Source organism: Oryctolagus cuniculus, chromosome 8 (assembly GCF_051225735.1).
Source record: "Oryctolagus cuniculus isolate XC-2025 breed Fujian yellow rabbit chromosome 8, ASM5122573v1, whole genome shotgun sequence".
NCBI classification, from domain to species: Eukaryota; Metazoa; Chordata; class Mammalia; order Lagomorpha; family Leporidae; genus Oryctolagus; species Oryctolagus cuniculus.
Window position 1 is genome coordinate 127,050,720 of NC_142874.1, and position 17,215 is coordinate 127,067,934.

The window sequence follows — 17,215 nt, forward strand, 5'->3', positions numbered from 1 at the left end:
TGTCCAAGTACAAAAATTTGAGTTACAAGTTCATCCAGGAATGAAGTTTTTGTGGATTTGCACCAACAAAAATCACAGAAGACTGACTGATAAACCAATAATGTCAATAAATTTATTTTATATGTACCTTTTTAGTCAAAAATCAATCAATATATATTTAGTTTTTCTCATTTGAGGATTTTTTGCTATCAGCATGGCCTATGAAAAAGTTTTAAATAATAATCCCAGTACAACTAACAGCTGTCAAATTGGACTTACACTCCAGGGATATGTTTATATGCTTCTTCCATGACTAAAGCTATCTATTAAATAAGTAGATTGAGAGACAAGTATCTATATGGATAGTACTTGTCGCTTTGCTTGTCCCTCATGGCTAACATTAGTTCAAGTAATTAGTTAAGGAACATTAATCTTGCAATTAACAGATATGTTTTGGTGGGGAGAGTATTCTATAAAGTAAAAGCAGAGAAAAGTTAGTAGGCCTGCGATACTAGGCAGAGGTTCACCCACCTAAGCCTTAGTGAAGCAAAAGCTTTAGCAGACGATTGCTCATCGTTACTAAGTGATCTCTCTAGAATCTGTGTGCATGGTGATCAGCAGTAGCGCAAGCCCACCAGTTGTGAGTCCACACTCCACCGTAAACCAGGAGACTGATGCAGCGCTCCTGGCACCCTTGCCCACTTCTGCTCTTGCTCTGCAACAATGTATTCCAGAAAGAACCAACATTATTTTTCAAAAGATAAATTAGACTACCTCACTCCCCCACCTTAAAAGCATCTAGTGGATTCTCCCAAATCACTTGAATAGATCTGACCTAAAATCTGATCCCTGCCTCTCTCTCCGATCTCATCCTGCACAATTCTTCCCCTTGTGTCGTGAACTGTAGACCATCTGGCCATGGCCTTGGGACATTTGCCTAGAAACCTGTCTTTGATCGTCCCACAGCTGACTGCTCATCAGCTATGTCTCAGCCCAAATATGCCACAGCCCCCCACAAAAAAAAAAAAAAAAAACGTTCTTGACTACTCCTATTTTTCTTTCTCACTACCTTATTTTATTTAATTCATAGCCTTTGTTTCTGAAATTATCCACTTCTAAATCTGTGTTAATCTTTTTTCTTCTCATATTCCCATGGGCAGGAACCTTACTGTCTCGTCCACCACTTTATCCCTAGCACTTTGGATAAGACTTGCCACACAGATGTTCAATAAATATTAGCAGAAAGAACACATGAGTGATGTTGTAGGTGCCTTTTATTCCTAAAATCCAATAATTCTGTATTGAATGTCAGGTCTAACATGTCATTTGTATATATTTTACCTATAGACTGTATTTAAATGGTAAAAAAAAAAAAAAAAAAAAAAGCCAAAAACAAACCTGTAATTGGGCCAAGACGTCTCTGTATTGCATTTTGTTAGCCTAAATGTAATGAATGCACACATTCTGTGCAGTTCACGTCTTCTGTGAATGCCTAACCTTTCCCAGCAATGCGAATCCACGTCAATGGACTGTCAGTTTCGGAACCACGATCAACCCTCCCTTGATGAAAAGAAACGTCAGAAGGATCATTGTCCACGAGCGCTACCGCTCCCCAGCGAGAGAGTACGACATCGCGGTGGCGCAGTTCTCCCCCAGAGTCGCCTTCTCAGACGACATACGCCGCGTTTGTTTGCCGGAAGCTTCCGCCTCCTTCCGACCGAATTCGACCGTCTACATCACCGGATTCGGAGCGCTTTTCTACGGTGGTGAGTATCCTAGAGCACCTGCGGCCCTGTCGAATAAGCTCCATCAACATTGCCCTGCCAGCCACTTCCACACAACTGGGTAGGAAACGTTGAAGCTCCTGTTTGACAAGTAACAGAAACAGAACTCAAACTAAATAACGCAGAAACAGAAACACAAAACCAGAAAATGTTGGTCTGGGTAACTTGGAAGTCCAGTTAAGTCTGCTTTCAGACAGATTCAGCATTTCGCAGGGTTTGGGGGATTCTAGCGCCACATAGTGGTAAAGCTGGCTAACAACAACTCCAAGCTCACACCAGCGTCACTCGATGAATTGAAGGGGAAGAAATTTTCCTTTGCCACAATAATCTGAAAAGTCATCGCACTGCCCCAGCTGTGTCCAGCGGCACTCACACTGATTGGCCAATTCAAATGCGCTGATATGTATGCAGCACAATTTGCTACAGTAATCACGAGACTAAGAAATCATCAAAGCATTTCACTCTCTCTCAAATGATTGAATGCCATATATTAGCTTAATTTCCGCAAAAATAATAATGATTTAGTTTTTAATTTTTTAGGCACTCTAATTCAGGCACACTCTGGATTCTAGAATGTGGTCCACGAGGAATTTCTTTAATTCTGCAATTGCAAAAATGAAAAAGGACTCTCCACATAGGACAAAATCTACCCATCAAACTCAATACAATACATAAAAAATTTACTAGTAATAAGCCTTTCATTCTCAGTCTCCCTTGAGGAACAAGAATAACCTTTCAGTATCTTGGCCAGAAATTGGCTTTGTGATCTCCAGATTATTTGCAGATAGTCCATGTTATTTGGTTCCACCTTCAAGAAACTAAAATATTTATTGCTTTCCTTCATGTCAATTTATCAGTCACTGAAAATATTACCATGGTTTATCAATTTTAGTAGAGCTGCAAGTCTGACACCTGTCTCTGCACCCCCTCCAATGGGTTCTGTCATTAGTTTGCAGTCTGTGCTTCAAAATGACGGAAGGGACATCACAATTTCCTTCTGGCTTGGTGGGAAAAGTCATTTTTTGCCCAAAGTCTGACATAATAGATGTGAGGAGCAAGAAAACCTGATGTTTATAGAATACTCCAGCCCACAACAGCAGCATACACAGTGATTACAAGCATCCATAGATCACCCACCCGGAGAGACCATACCCAATTTCATAAAACACACATTAACAAATTTAAAAGAATCATACCATGTGTATTCTCTAATCATAATGATAGAAAACTAGAAATCAGTAACCAAAAGATTGCAGATACTTTCCAAAGCCCTAGAAATCAAAAATCCCTAGGAAAATTCTTAAAAATACATAGAACTGAATGAAAACTATACACATATGTAATGAAAACTATATATTTGCAGGATACAGCAAAAACAGTATTAGCAGAAATGTGTAGCAAATACATACATTAAAAGAGAAGGTCTTAAAAACTGAAAAAGTAAAGAAAGTAGAACCCTAAAACATACCAAAGGAAGGAAATAATAAAGAGTAGAACTGAGTGAAATTAAAAGCAAGGACATAATAGAGAAAATAAATTAAAAATTTTGATAAATTCAATATCTTGTGAGAAATGACATTAAACATTCCCACAGTCATTGATATATATTCAGACTTGCCCAGATTTATAGATTGTGCTTTTAATAACCTGGAATACATTTGCTAACTAGTTTGTTGAAAAAGTTATGAATTTACACTGTCACCAACAATATGTAGATTGTCAGTTTCATAAAATTATTTTATGTATTTTTGTATTTATTTAAAAGACAGAGTGACATAAAGAAAAGGACAGAGACAAAGAAATATCTTCCCTCCACTTGTTCACTCTTGAAATGCCCGCCACAGCCAGACGAGGCCAGTCTGAAGCCAGATTGGAACTCCATGTGGGTCTCCCATTAGGGAGGTAGGGACCCAAGTACTTAAACCATCACCTGCTGCCTCCCAAAGTGTACATTAGCAGGAAACTGAATTGGAAGCACAGGCAGGACATATACGCACGTGTGTGAGTGTGTGTGTGTGTGTGTATCAATTGTATTCAAAGAACAGAATAACATGAAAATCCTTTGGCATATTTCTGAGAAATTTTAAAAATCCAACTTTTTTTAAAGACTTTATTTATTTATTTATTTGAAAGTCAGAGTTACACAGAGTGAGAAGGAGAGGCAGAGAGAGGGAGAGAGAGAGGTCTTTCATCCACTGGTTCACTCCCCAGATGGCTGCAATGGCTGGAGCTGAACTGATCTGAAGCCAGGAGCTTCTTCTGGGCCTCCCATGTGGGTTCAGGGGCCCAAGAACTTGGGCCATCTTCTACTGCTTTCCTAGGCAATAGTAGAGAGCTGGATCAGAATTGGAGCCACCAGCACTGGAACTGGTGCCCATATGGGATGCCGGCACTGCAGGCAACGGCTTTACCCGCAATGCCACAGCACTGGCCCCAGTATTCTTCAACTTTGCTGAATTCATTTTTCAGTTCTAATAGTTGTTTGGTGGACTTGGTGTTTTCTATATGTATAAGAACATGTCATCTGCAAACAGTGACCATTTAACTTCCTCCTTCTCAATCTGGACGCCCTTTCTTTCTTCCTATTGCCTGGCAGCTCTGACTAGGACTTCCAGTGCAATGCTGAATAAAAGTGGAGGAAGTGAGCATCCCTGCCATTGTTATTTATGGCCTTTTATGCTTCTATACTTGATCTGTTCAGAGTTTTTAGTCATGAAGGGATATGCATGAAAGCTCTTCATAAAATATAGACGATAAAGTAAAGCACATAGATGTATAGTTGTTTTATCAAGTCTAGGAAGAAGACCATCTAGGCATTCAAAGTCTCTGTGAGCAATCTGGAACCCATAAACACAAACTTTATGAAATACAATGTCCACCTTAGATATATTAACTAATTATTTTAAAAGTAAAGGTACAAAGGTTTTACACACACACAAAAAAAGAAAACAATGGTTTTCTTACTTATAAAAATGTTATAGGATAATAAGTATCATTAAATTTACCAAAATGTATTCAGAATTTTTTTTCTTTAGAAACTAGTTATATTAAACTCATTATGCACTGAAAATTTTAGCATGAAAAATATTAGGTTGGTGTGTTGGTATAGTAGGTTAAGTCGGCCACCTCCAAATGTGGCATCCCATATGGGCACCGTTTTGAATCCCAGCTGTTCCACTTCTCATCCAACTCCCTGCTAATGCAGCTGGGAAGGCAGTGAAAGGCGGCCCAACTGATTGGCCACATGGGAGGCCCCGATGAAGTTCCTGGCTCCTGGCTTCAGTCTGGCACAGCCCCAGCCATTGAGGCCATGAGAAATGGAACAACAAATGGAAGATCTCTCTCTCTCTGTCTCCCTCTCCCTCTCTCTCTCTCTTTGTGTGTGTGTGTGTGTGTGTGTGTGTCCCTCTCACTCTGTAATTATGCCTTTCAAATAAATGAAATGAAATAAAATAAAAAAGTCTATCTACTTCAGTCTAGCTAAGGATGCTGATTGTGAATATTAAATTTACTTTTTTTCTCCTTAAGGGGAATCCCAAAATGATCTTCGAGAAGCCAGACTGAAAATCATAAGCAATGACGTGTGCAAGCAACCACAGGTGTACGGCAATGATATAAAATTTGGGATGTTTTGTGCCGGATATCTGGAAGGAATTTATGATGCCTGCAGGGTAAGTTGAAGAGATTATTTTGATATCACTAAGTTAAAAACCTTATCTGGCCCAGGAAATGTTGTATGTTTTTAATATTAGTATAAAATGCAGATATTGTGCTATCTTGAAAAAGTTCTGAATGTACATTTCACAACACAAATGTTTCTGAATGGTTTCTTAAAGTAACAAACATAATTTAAATTTCTTAATAAATAGAAATCCAAAAAAGTTCTTTTCCTTACAGGAATAATAGTCTAGAATGTAAATGATTGCATTCAATGAACTATAATGTGAAGTTACATAAATGATATAAATTAAGAGCAAATTTTTTTCTTGCGTTGAAGATTTGGGCAACAAGTATCATAGAAATGTTGTTAAATGATGCCTGATGAATAAATGGCACTTACCTAGTTACAGAATAAGAAAAGAATATCACAGGAAAGAGAAGGAGAATCAAAACTGTGAAGGTGTGGCGTTACAATCCATATTTGAGGAAACCCCAAGGAACCTGCTGGGTCAGAGCTTAAGGAGTGTAAGAGGCGAGAGAATACTTCACAGTGGAAGGTGGATTAGGCCACGTTATGCATGTGGGCTCGCCTTTCCTGGTGATTTCCTGTCTCCTTCAACATCTGCCCGGAATGTATATTTTCCAACAAAAGTTTGACTGTTTCTTCCTGGAGGAACTTGCTTTTTTTTTTTTTTTTTTTTGGAATTCTTTTTTTTTTTTTAATTTATTTAATGAGCATAAATTTCCAAAGTACAGCTTATGGACCACAATAGCCTCCTCCCCACCCCCCCGTGTCTTCCCTCCCATCCACAACGCTCCCCTCTCCCACTCCCTCTTCCCTTCCCCTTCACATCACAATTAATTTTCAATTATCTTTATATACAGAAGATCAATTTAGCATATGTTAAGTAAAGATTACCACATTTTGCTCCCACACAGAAACATAAAGTGTAAAATACTATTTGAGTACTAGTTATAGCATTAATTAAACACCTAAGAGTAATTGTGTATTAATTACAGAGCTCAACCAATAGTTTTAAGTAGAATATAAAACGCATCTTTTGCATTGTTGTGGCTTCCCCCCCGACCTCCCTCCCTCCCGTGGCCCTCCCCTCACCCACTTCCTCTCCCCTCTCCCCCCTTCATCACGTTTCATTTTCAGTTACCTTCATATACCGAAGATCAATTTAGTATATACTAAGCAGGGATTTCAACAGGTTGCACTCACACAACCGAACCAGGTATAGGGTATTGTTCGACTAGTAGTGTTGTTTTTGAGTTTCATAGATAAACATATTAAGGACAGAGATCCTGCGAGGGGAGCATGAACCCAGTGACTCCCGTTGTTGATTTAACAATTGGCACTCTTATTTATGACGTCAGCAATCACCCGAGACTCTTGCTATGAGCTGTCTAGGTTATGGAGGCCCCTTGAGTTCACCAACTCTGAATACTCAATCAGACCTACCTCCAATGGTGGAACTGGAAATGTGCCAGGGGATTTCAACTCAATCTTACCAAGGAGGCAGGTTCCAATGCCAGCACACTTGGTAAAGAGACAAATATAAATACACAACTGATCCAAAAAGATAGGGTAAGTGTCGAAGAGAGTACACAAATAAGACCAGTGTAAGCAAATAATGAAGGATAGAATCAAAAGGGTTGAGAATGATCCTGCGGGGGAAGCAGGTCACACAGCAGACTCATAGAATGGCAAATGCCCAAAACAGCACTCCTGCCTCAGAATCAACCCTTGGGACATTCGGATCTGACTAAAAGGTCCATGAGAGTCTCTCAGGCATGGAAAGCCATGACACGGTGGCAAAAAACAATCTAAATGAAGGATCCTGGCGAACAACACTCCAGCAGAAGGATCAGGCCATCAAGGAGAGAGGCGCCTTTCTCTGAAGGGAGGAAGGAACCTCCACTGTGATATGGCCTTGACTAAACAAATTCAGAGTTGGTGAACTCAAGGAACTTGCTTTTTAACTTGCAATTCTTGGAAACTCCAAAGAGGTGACCCTACATAGTGAGATCATGAAAATGACGTTGATTTCAGGTAGCAGAAAGCTCTGCCCAAAGTCTTCCCAAACTACACAGCTTCTGTCTGGAAATGAGCAGGGACTTTGTAGCCTATGGGCTGGGCAGGAATAGGAAAAAGAAAGCCAGAACTGGGGGACTCCAGCAAGAGGTCAAAACCGTGGGAAACAGGTGGAAAGGGGCAAGAAAAATCCTGGAGTAGATGGGATTCAGGAATCCAAACAGTGAGATTAGCAATGAGCCTCAGGGATGATTCGTGGTGACAGGGAGGCTCCACAGGATAAGAAGCAGAGGCAGGAATCCTGCCTGACAGTGCAAGTGAGTAATAAGACAAAGCTTTGGTCATAGAAAAACAGGGTGAGTTATAAGCAAAGTGACTCAGGCATAAGAATTGAGTGGAGAATACAGTGATTGCAACCAGGGGATGAGCTGAGGGCCCTAGTCAGATAATACAGAAGTCGCAGCACCAGAATCAGTTTGACTTTCTCAGATTTACCAAATACTGATCTACAGCTCAACAAATCCTCTTCCCTATGTATAAGGTTGGTCCCAAATCCTGCTTGGAGAGGAAATAAGACAGAGAGAGGGAGCCTTTAATTTTTCAGTCAGAGATCTAGGTAAGACCAAAACACAAATGACAAATGGATCAGAACTGCTGAAATGCAAACCTTTGACAGCTTTGTCCAGATTTGTGATTCTGCTAACCCCTCAATGGCCACTACAAAACCAGGAGCCAGGTGCTTCCTCCTGGTCTCCCATGCGAGTGCAGGGCCCAAGCATTTGGGCCATCCTCCACTGCACTCCCAGGCCACAGCAGAGAACTGGACAAGAAGAGCAACTGAGACAGAATCTGGCGCCCCAACCGGGACTAGAACCTGGGGTTCCGGCACCACAGGCAGAGGATTAGCCAAGTGAGCTGCGGCACCGGCCAGGATCTCTAGTTGCAACCACACAGGCACTACTACTCTGATTGGAAAGCTCTCTCAAAATGGTGTTCAGAATCATTCCTGAAAACAGCCAGTGGATTTTGGCAACATTTTTCTTTAGGACCCATAATTTGAAATTAGGTAGCTGGTGACATGATATATGGAAAAATTAGTCCTGAAGTATCCCAGGAAGAAACAGAGGAGCAGGGACTTAAACCAGGCACTCCAATATGGGATGCAGCCACCCCAAGCAGCATCTTAATTGCTATGCTAAATGCCTGTCCTTAATCTTTTCTTTTAAAGTGTATTAACCAATAAGAACAAAAGAGAAAGATTGAGAAGAAAATCTGGCACAATTTTGAAGGAGAGAGAGAAGGTGGAAGAATTTTAACTGACTTAGTAGAGAGCTTAATCCATAAATGTTTTAGGTAGAAAGAGGTGCAGAATGCCAATTTTATTTATTTTTTTAAAATATGATTTTATTTATTTGAAAGAGTTACAGAAAAAGGTAGAGACAGAGAGAGAGAGGTCTTCTACCCGCTGGCTCACTCCCCAATTGGCCACAACAGCTGGAGCTGCGCCGATCCGATGCCAGGAGCCAGGAGCCCCTTCCGAGTCTCCCACGTGGGTGCAGGGGCCCAAGGACCTGGACCATCTACTGCTTTCCAAGGCCATAGCAGAGAGCTGGACTGGAAAATGGAGCAGCCAGGACCAGAACCGGCGCCCATGTGGGATGCTGGTGCTTCAGGCCAGGGCGTTAACCCACTGCACCACAGTGCCGGCCCCCAAAATGTCAATTTTAAGTAAAAGTCAGCATCTGAGAGAGAACAGCACACTGAAGGTTGGGGTCAGACATAAGCTAGAAAAACAGAAGGGAGTAGTTAAAGACCTCTCAGAGAAGACTTAACACCTCCCATTTCTCCCTACTCTTAATAACCAGGAAACCACTCCCTCCACTTCTCACAGCACAAGCCCCTCCCTCCAATCTAGAAACTCAAGATCTGGGAAGTAGCTAAGTAGCCACTGAATCTGAGGCCCTTTGAACACAATGACATCAAACCCAGCTGAGAGCGGAAGGGAGTCCTCATGGGCTGACAAGGTGGAGACTATCTGGGACCAGTCCTCAATCTCCTGCCATGTAGCGTCACAAAACACAACAGCAGGTATATACCATTCCTCCAGCTTTCTTCTAAAGCAGGAGATTGTAGTGTTCTCCTCTAGAGAAGACCAGAGCCTAGAGAAAAGTTCCCCACATGCCAATATTTAAAAGACATTTTGCAGAATAAAGAGCCTCAGCCAACACACAAGCATGGAGCTTCAAATCTAGGCTCTAGTGCCTTACTCTACAGCCAATCAGAGAGCAATTAGCTCTGCAAATGTGGCAATAATACAATCATAATTTTAAAAGTCCAGTGGAGGGACTGAAAGCTAAAGTCAAAAATATTTCAGAAAGAAAAAAATACAGTGAGGAGGAAAATAAGAAGAGTTAAGAAAATTAGAGCATAGATGAGTAGGTCAAGCATCAAAAGATGTGAGTTTTGAAAGCAGGAAACATGGGTAGACTTATCAAAGAAGCAATAAGAGCACTATTTCAGGTCTGAAGTGTACTGCCTTCGGTTAAAAAAAGAGCCCAGATAGTGTTGGGTGCAATCAATGAAGAGATTCTTTCCAAGGCCTAGCACTGCCAAGTCTCAGAATACTAGGATAAGGAGAACTGCCTTAAAGCTTTGAAGGAAGCCACGTCAGGCCCACCCAGAACTTCAACATTAATACTAGAAGAGAAAAGACTGTGGAAAATGCAATCAGATTTCAAAGAGAAAATGACTCCAACCAGATCCCTGCTCACGCAAACTAGCTATCAAGTGTCAGGGTGGAATAAAGAATTTTAAACGAGCAGTGACTCAAAAAAAGTACCTCCCATAGCTTCTTTCTTGAGAAACCTCCTGAGAGGTTATCTCAGCAAAGTGAGGGACTAAATCCAGACCGTGGAAGAGTTGGGGTCCAAACACATTGTGAAGCCAACACAAAAGAAGGGTGACAGACAGTCCCAGGATCATAGCTTGCCCCAGGAATGGAGTAACCAAGTCACAACAGAAGAAAGGAACAGGGTGTGTGTGTGTGTGTGTGTGTGTGTGTGAGAGAGAGAGAGAGAGAGAGATTGGGAGAAAGAGAAATATTGACAGAGTAAGAGAGAAAGATGGAGGAAGAGGGAAGCTCTACGCATGTGTGTGTTAAGATGAGGAATATCTTCAGAGGAAGGGGACGAACTCTCAAGTTGTCAATGTTCCTTACCATTAGTAAATGGTATTGCTAGGTCTTAGTAGAGCTTTCAGAGTCTTCAACATTTGCCACAAATAGGTAAGAAACTAGCCACGTGAAAAATGAAGGCATCAAAGTCTGCCAAATGAAGGTAAAATAATCAAAATGTTACTTTACTCATCAAAAATAACACAAAATGACATTAATGTACACCTCAGTTGCATGAGCATGAGTAGTCCAAAACTAAGATGCCATAAAGATGTTGTGAGGGAAAGTCACAGAGAGGTAGTAAAACAGCTAAATTCCTGGGACTAGCATTGTGGCATAGCAGGTTAAGCTGCCACCTGCAATGCCAGGGTGCCAGTTGGAGTCCCAGCTATTCCACTTCTGATCCAACTCCCTGCTAATGGTCTGGGAAAAGCAGTGGAAGATGGCCCAAGTGCTTAGACCCCTGCCACACACACAAGAGACCTGGACAAAGCTCCTAGCTCCTGGATCTTGGATCCTGGATCCTGGCTTCAGCCTGGCACAACCCTGGCTACTGCAGCCATCTGGGGAATGAACCAGTGGATGGAAGATCTCTGTCTCTCCATCTCTCCCTGTAACTCTGACTTTCCTACCTACATAACAGAAAATTTAAAAACTGTGTGTTTTCTTTTAAGAAAAAGATTTATTTTTTATTTATTTGAAAGGCGGAATTACAGAGAAAGGAGGAGCGACAAAGAGAGAGAGAGAGATTTTCCATTTGCTGGCCCACTCCCCAAAAGGCCACAGCAGCCAGGGCTGGGTCAGACCAAAGCCAGGAACTGGTAACTTCTTCCAGGTCTCCTACATGGTTGCAGGGCCCAAGCACTTGGGCCACCTTCCACTGCTTTCCCAGGCGCATTAGCAGTGAGCTGAATCAGAAGTGGTGCAGCTGTGTCTCAAACCAGCACTCCTATGGGATGCTGGCATTTCATATGGAGGCTTAGCTGCTATGTCACGACACTGACCCATCTAAACATTTTCTAAAACATTTATTTATTTGTAAGGCAGAGTTACAGAGAGAGAGGGAGATACACACACACACACACACACACACACAGAGAGAGAGAGAGAGAGAGAGAGAGAGAGAGAGAGAAATATATTCCATCCAGTGGTTCATTCCCCAAATGGCCACAATGGCTGGAACCAGGCCAGGCTGAAGCCAGGAACCTAACACCAGCCCACTATCTAGAAAACAGCAAGCTAAGCGGATAATTTAGTGATATAGGAATAGGATCAGGTATAATATGAAATTATTATACAGGCATTAAGTGACTATGTCTTGGGAACAGGCTGGCCAAGGAAATGTGGGACATAGGAGTATGATTTTTCTTAATCCTTTCACTTTTTCTTTGAACTCTGGATTGTTTACTCTAACAAAAAGAAAATTTAATTTGAAAATGTGGAAAGTGAATCTTAATTGAGCCTTTGTATAATGTTTAAATCTATGGTTAATTCAATGTTCTACATTGGTAATCTATGCATGTATTTCCAGTAATAAAATATGTGGTTCATCAAAATATGTTAAATAATAAATGTTATATTTAGACAATTTTCATTTTTTTTATTGTCAGGGCGATTCTGGAGGACCTTTAGTGGCAAAGGATAATAAAGATACCTGGTACCTCATTGGAATTGTGAGCTGGGGTGATAACTGTGGTCAAAAGAACAAACCTGGAGTCTACACAGAAGTGGCTTATTATCGACGCTGGATTGCTTCCAAAACGGGCCTTTGATTCACTTCAGAAGTTAGACAAAGGGCTGTATGCAGGTCATACATGCATGAGAGTCCAAGTATTCACAGGGCATAGCACAATGACCTGAGACAAAGACTAGGCCTGGCACCATGAGACACTGATATGATGTAGTTTACAACCACGTTAGTTGACCAGTAATCCTTAGGCAATTTATAAAGAGTTTTCTTTATAAATTAAAAATAAATAGAGCAGAGAAAGTTAGATGTTTAAATTGTAAAACCTGGAGTATGAGTCACACAATCAATTTTTGATACTAGTCCATGACATTTTTAGAAGGCCTTTGTCAGGGGTTTCCCCATAAGGGAAAAACCTTTTGAAGTCTTAATGAGGCCAGGAACTCCTTACAGGTATACAGTTCCTCATCATTCCTCCAGGGTCCAGAAATACATTTTTTTCTTCTTATTCTTTCAGGCATTACAAAGAGTTTTTTCCACAAGAAATGAATTCTCTTCTTCTAAATCTATCTCAGGGACACTTATGAAAGAACGTTCTATTCATAAGAAACAAAGTCTAGTGAGAAATCAAGCCCGAAATCACATACCAGTGTTTAGTTGTGAAACCCTTCTTACTCTCTTGTTGATTTTTAAATACACACACACATACACACACACTCACACACAAATAGACCTTACCCTATAGACACGAACAGAGGAAACCTGATTAATGAATGCTATGTGTGAAAGTATCTGAAGAAGTTTGTGGAAGACAGAATTAAAAGAAAAAGTTTGTTTTGGTTCAAAAAATATGAAAATCAATGCAGTTTTTTTCATAATATACATTTTACATGAACTTTCTGAAGCACATTTATATAATAATTAACCAAAAATGTATTTTTGCTTCAAAAATATTGGACAAGTTGATGACAACTTCATGAACAGTACCAGAACAAGTCCAAGAATTTATTTTCTAAATGTAATTACATGCCTTGACCACCAGAGGGAAATTGTGTATGTTATTATAAGATTACATGCCTGGAAAAATGGAGAATTTACTAATACAGGGAAGAATCAAAGAGTGTTGTCTTTCGCCATGGGAAAAATAATGTGACTCCCTTGTATTTCTACCACCAATCATCCCCTACCATGTGTGTCCTGCCTACTACAGCCATGGAACCCTACTTTTTTAAAGTTTTTTAAATACTAATTGTGAGTACCTATCCCATAGTTGTCTGAAAGAAAAAACTCCCTATGTAAAGTATATCATGAATTCATTAGAAGAGTCAGGCTTATGCATTCCATAATAAAAATTAATTGAAAGATTTGTTGAAGCTGCTACTCTGCTTAGCAATGTCCTCAAAACTATCAGCTTGTGGGCTGGAGAATCATTTAGTCATTGAGCCCAAATATAAGCCTAAGCGTACACTTACTTTATTATAATTTCTTTCTAAAAGAGATTTGCAATTCAATCACCAAAAAAGAAGTTGATATGTAATTTAGACTCACAAGATTTTAAAGTTTGGAAGAGACTGCCCAAGTCAGACAGTCCAATGCATTCGTTGTGTCTAAGAGAAGTGAAGCCAGGAAATTTAAGTGGCTGAAGGAAGCTATAGGTAGTTTGCAGGCACAACAAGCCTAGAACTCAGGTACCAATTCCACATTTCCTTTTTCAGACAAAAGATCTTTATGATTGTGCATATTTATTGAATCATCAAATCTGTAAAACCTTTGGTGAATGCTCTGGAGTCTGTTTTAAATTAGGAAACATGAATTTTAAAGGATAGGATTTACTTGGGCAGCTGGCTGTCAATTCTCTGAATGAACTTCAAGACAAGGTCATTGTGTGTGTGTGTGTGTGTGTGTGTGTGTGTGTGTGTGTATGTAAATACATATAGGCATGAAAATTATCCTACATTCAGGTGGTAAGGTAGTACTCTAACTTCTAATGTTAAGATTCAGGAAATAACCTTAGAGAACTTTGTATTTCTAAACTGCTTTGTACGGCTTTTGGATCACATGTAGGCAAATACTGATATATTGTAAATCGAATAAAATTGGTGATTAGAACATTCCAAAAAGAGTATCATGGAGTCTGTGTTAGACCAATAGTATGAATCTTTCAACTGAGATTAAGAGTCCTATTTCCTGGAACTGGTGCTGTGGCATAGCGAGAAAGCCAACCCCTGCAGTGCCGGCATCACATGTGGGCACCGGTTTGAGTCCTGTCTACTCCATTTCTGGTCCAGCTCTCTGCTATGGCCTGGGAAAGCAGTAGGAGATGGCCCAAGTCCGTGGGCTCCTGCACCTATGTGGGAGACCCTGAAGAAGCTCCTAAGGACTGAACCAGTAGATGGAAGACCTCTCTCTCTCTCTCTCTCTCTCTTTCTCTCTCCCCCTCTGCCTTTCAAATCAATCAATAAATAAATCTTAAAAAAAAAAAATGAGTCCCATTTCCTTTAAATAAGTAGTTTGGGTCACCCAGAGGCAGAATTACTCAGCTTTGGCACTGCCAATATTTCAGCCTGGATAATTCTTTGTTGTAAGGGGCTGTCCTATTCATTGTTTTATATTTAGTAGCATTTCACTAGAGGCCTAAAGCAAACTCCTTCCGCCAAATTCTGAAAACAAAAACAATTATCTCCAGACATTGGCAAATATCTTTCAACCAATAACACTGCCCACTGTTGAAACTATTTTGAAAACAGTTGCTAATTTCTAGAAATGTGACAGACTCCTTAAAGTTATGACACTGAGTATTCAAAATCTATAGTATAATGATCAAGATTTGCATTCACTCCTATGTTCCTAAAAGGCAACAGGAATGTCTGGATCCTCACTCACTGGCTATTTTGAGTACAGACTGATCTTCCCATGGATATCCTAATTTCTCTCATGCCTAAACCATAGTCACAGAGAATCATTAAATATTACCATAAAGAGAAAGTTGTATCAAAAACACACTCTAGTGGAGGTTCACCACAGGTTCACAATCCACAGTAAGAAATATTTTTATATCACATTTTCATACACACAACAAAACACATTCAAAATAAAAATCCAAACAGAAATTTCACAAAACAGTACTTACCCTTACTAAATAGGATGAAATTTAATATTTTTATTCTATTCCATAATATTCTATTCTCTTCCCTCCTTTTTAAATTTTTACTTCATCAACTAAGGTGATTTCACAATCTAATGGGTCACAACCTGTGGTGCCTTGAGAACATCCTAGAATAATCCATCACTATTATTAACACTGAGTTGTTAATATCTCATCTAATCCTACCTCCCTCCTCACCTTCAGCTTCTCATTATACTCATTAAGCAAACTGTGTTAAGTTTATTATTCTATTCAATAATGTTAATGCCATGCTCTCAATTTTCCCTTTGCCTGAAAAATGGAGCCCAAATCCGAGTCACCTTAGTATCTGAGGCCCTTTACAATCTTCCAACAGTCAAAAGAATTTTTCATTGCTGTTCTACTAGATGTTACTCTTTATCTTCTAAACACATCTCTCCTTTGGCCAGCCTGTTCCCTTCATTCTAGAAGATCACCTTCAACTCTCACCTCTGCCAGGAATACTTTTCTTATTATCCCAGACAACATTATTCGCCACCCAAACCTCTTTGAAATTATTTTTGCTGCTCCTGTAAAGTACTTTTGACACTTGCCTCTGTGCTATAGTTTTTATGAACATGTAATGTCCCTTAAAATATTGTAAGTCCCATAGGGCTAAATTCTACCTTAGGATTTTTGTATCCTCTACGGTATTTAGAATAACACTCAGCATTTTGTGTTTTAGGTAAATGATTAGTGCAGAATAAAATAATGGAGCCTGCCTGTTACCTGCTCCCCTCAACTCACTTTTCTTTACCAGCTCTTCCACCTGTACAGACACATTTGGCCTATTCTTGAAAGTTCCTAAAGACCTTCCCACACCAGAAATAACCAAACTATATGCAGACTCTCACTCCTGACAGTCATCTCCCTGAAGTCCCTCTAACTCCTAAACTTTTCCTATATATCCTTAAATGAGCACACCCCAGTCTACACTTATACATGGAAATGAGTTCAAGAAGCAAACCTCGTTGAGGTTTCACTTTAAGTTCCCTTTTTTGTTTGTTTTTATTTGATCCACCAGTGCTGCGTTTCCTCTCATACTTCAAAGAGGGAATGGTAGGCATCCATGTATACTCACCTCACTGAGGTTCTTTCTTGTTGAATTTTCCTAGTGGGAAATAATAGAGATAAAATAAAAATCCTAACAATATATACTTTTAAAAAGTTCACAGAAATAAAGGGATTTGAATTTCATAAATAGTATGTTTCGTAGTTTTTTATAAATCCATATAACACATCTGTTAGTTTCATTTTTCCATAAACTCTTTTCATTTCCCACAGAGAATAACATAGAAGATAATTAGAGATTTCTGGATGAAGGAGCAAAAGGCATCAGTACAAGGGAACTGATTTTTTTAAGAGCTGCAGAATTCTTCTGTGGTTGAATTATGTTGCTGTAGAAAATACAAAATTACAAATAGTACAAATTTTTCTGTTAAAGTGGGAACTCTCTTTTTTTTTTAAGGCAGAGTTACTGATAGAGGGAGAGAGAGGAAGAGACAGAGAAAATTTCCACCCACTCATTCATTTCCCCCATGGCTGCAACAGACAGGGCTGGACCAGGCCAAAGCCAGAAGCCAGGAGCTTCCTCCAGGTCTCCCACGTGGGTGCAGAGGCCAGATGGTATGGGTCATATTCTGCTGCTTTCCCAGGCACATTAACAAGGAGTTGAATCAGAAGTAGAGCAGCCAGGACTCCAAATGGCACCCATATGGGATGCCAGCAT

The 17,215-nt window shown here is 40.1% G+C and overlaps 1 protein-coding gene across 3 annotated transcripts in view; it reads left to right on the plus strand.

The window, feature by feature from the left end:
* Positions 1 to 14,234, plus strand: part of TMPRSS11A (transmembrane serine protease 11A) — a 63,901-nt gene extending 49,667 nt beyond the window's left edge. For all 3 annotated transcript variants that reach the window (XM_089302703.1, XM_070048074.2, XM_070048075.2), the window contains 3 exons: positions 1,486 to 1,745; positions 5,292 to 5,434; positions 12,247 to 14,234. In XM_089302703.1, coding sequence (XP_089158829.1) covers positions 1,486 to 1,745; positions 5,292 to 5,434; positions 12,247 to 12,408 — 565 coding nt within the window. In that variant the 3' untranslated portion in view covers positions 12,409 to 14,234. The remainder of the gene's footprint in view (positions 1 to 1,485; positions 1,746 to 5,291; positions 5,435 to 12,246) is intronic.
* Positions 14,235 to 17,215: the final 2,981 nt, after the last annotated feature.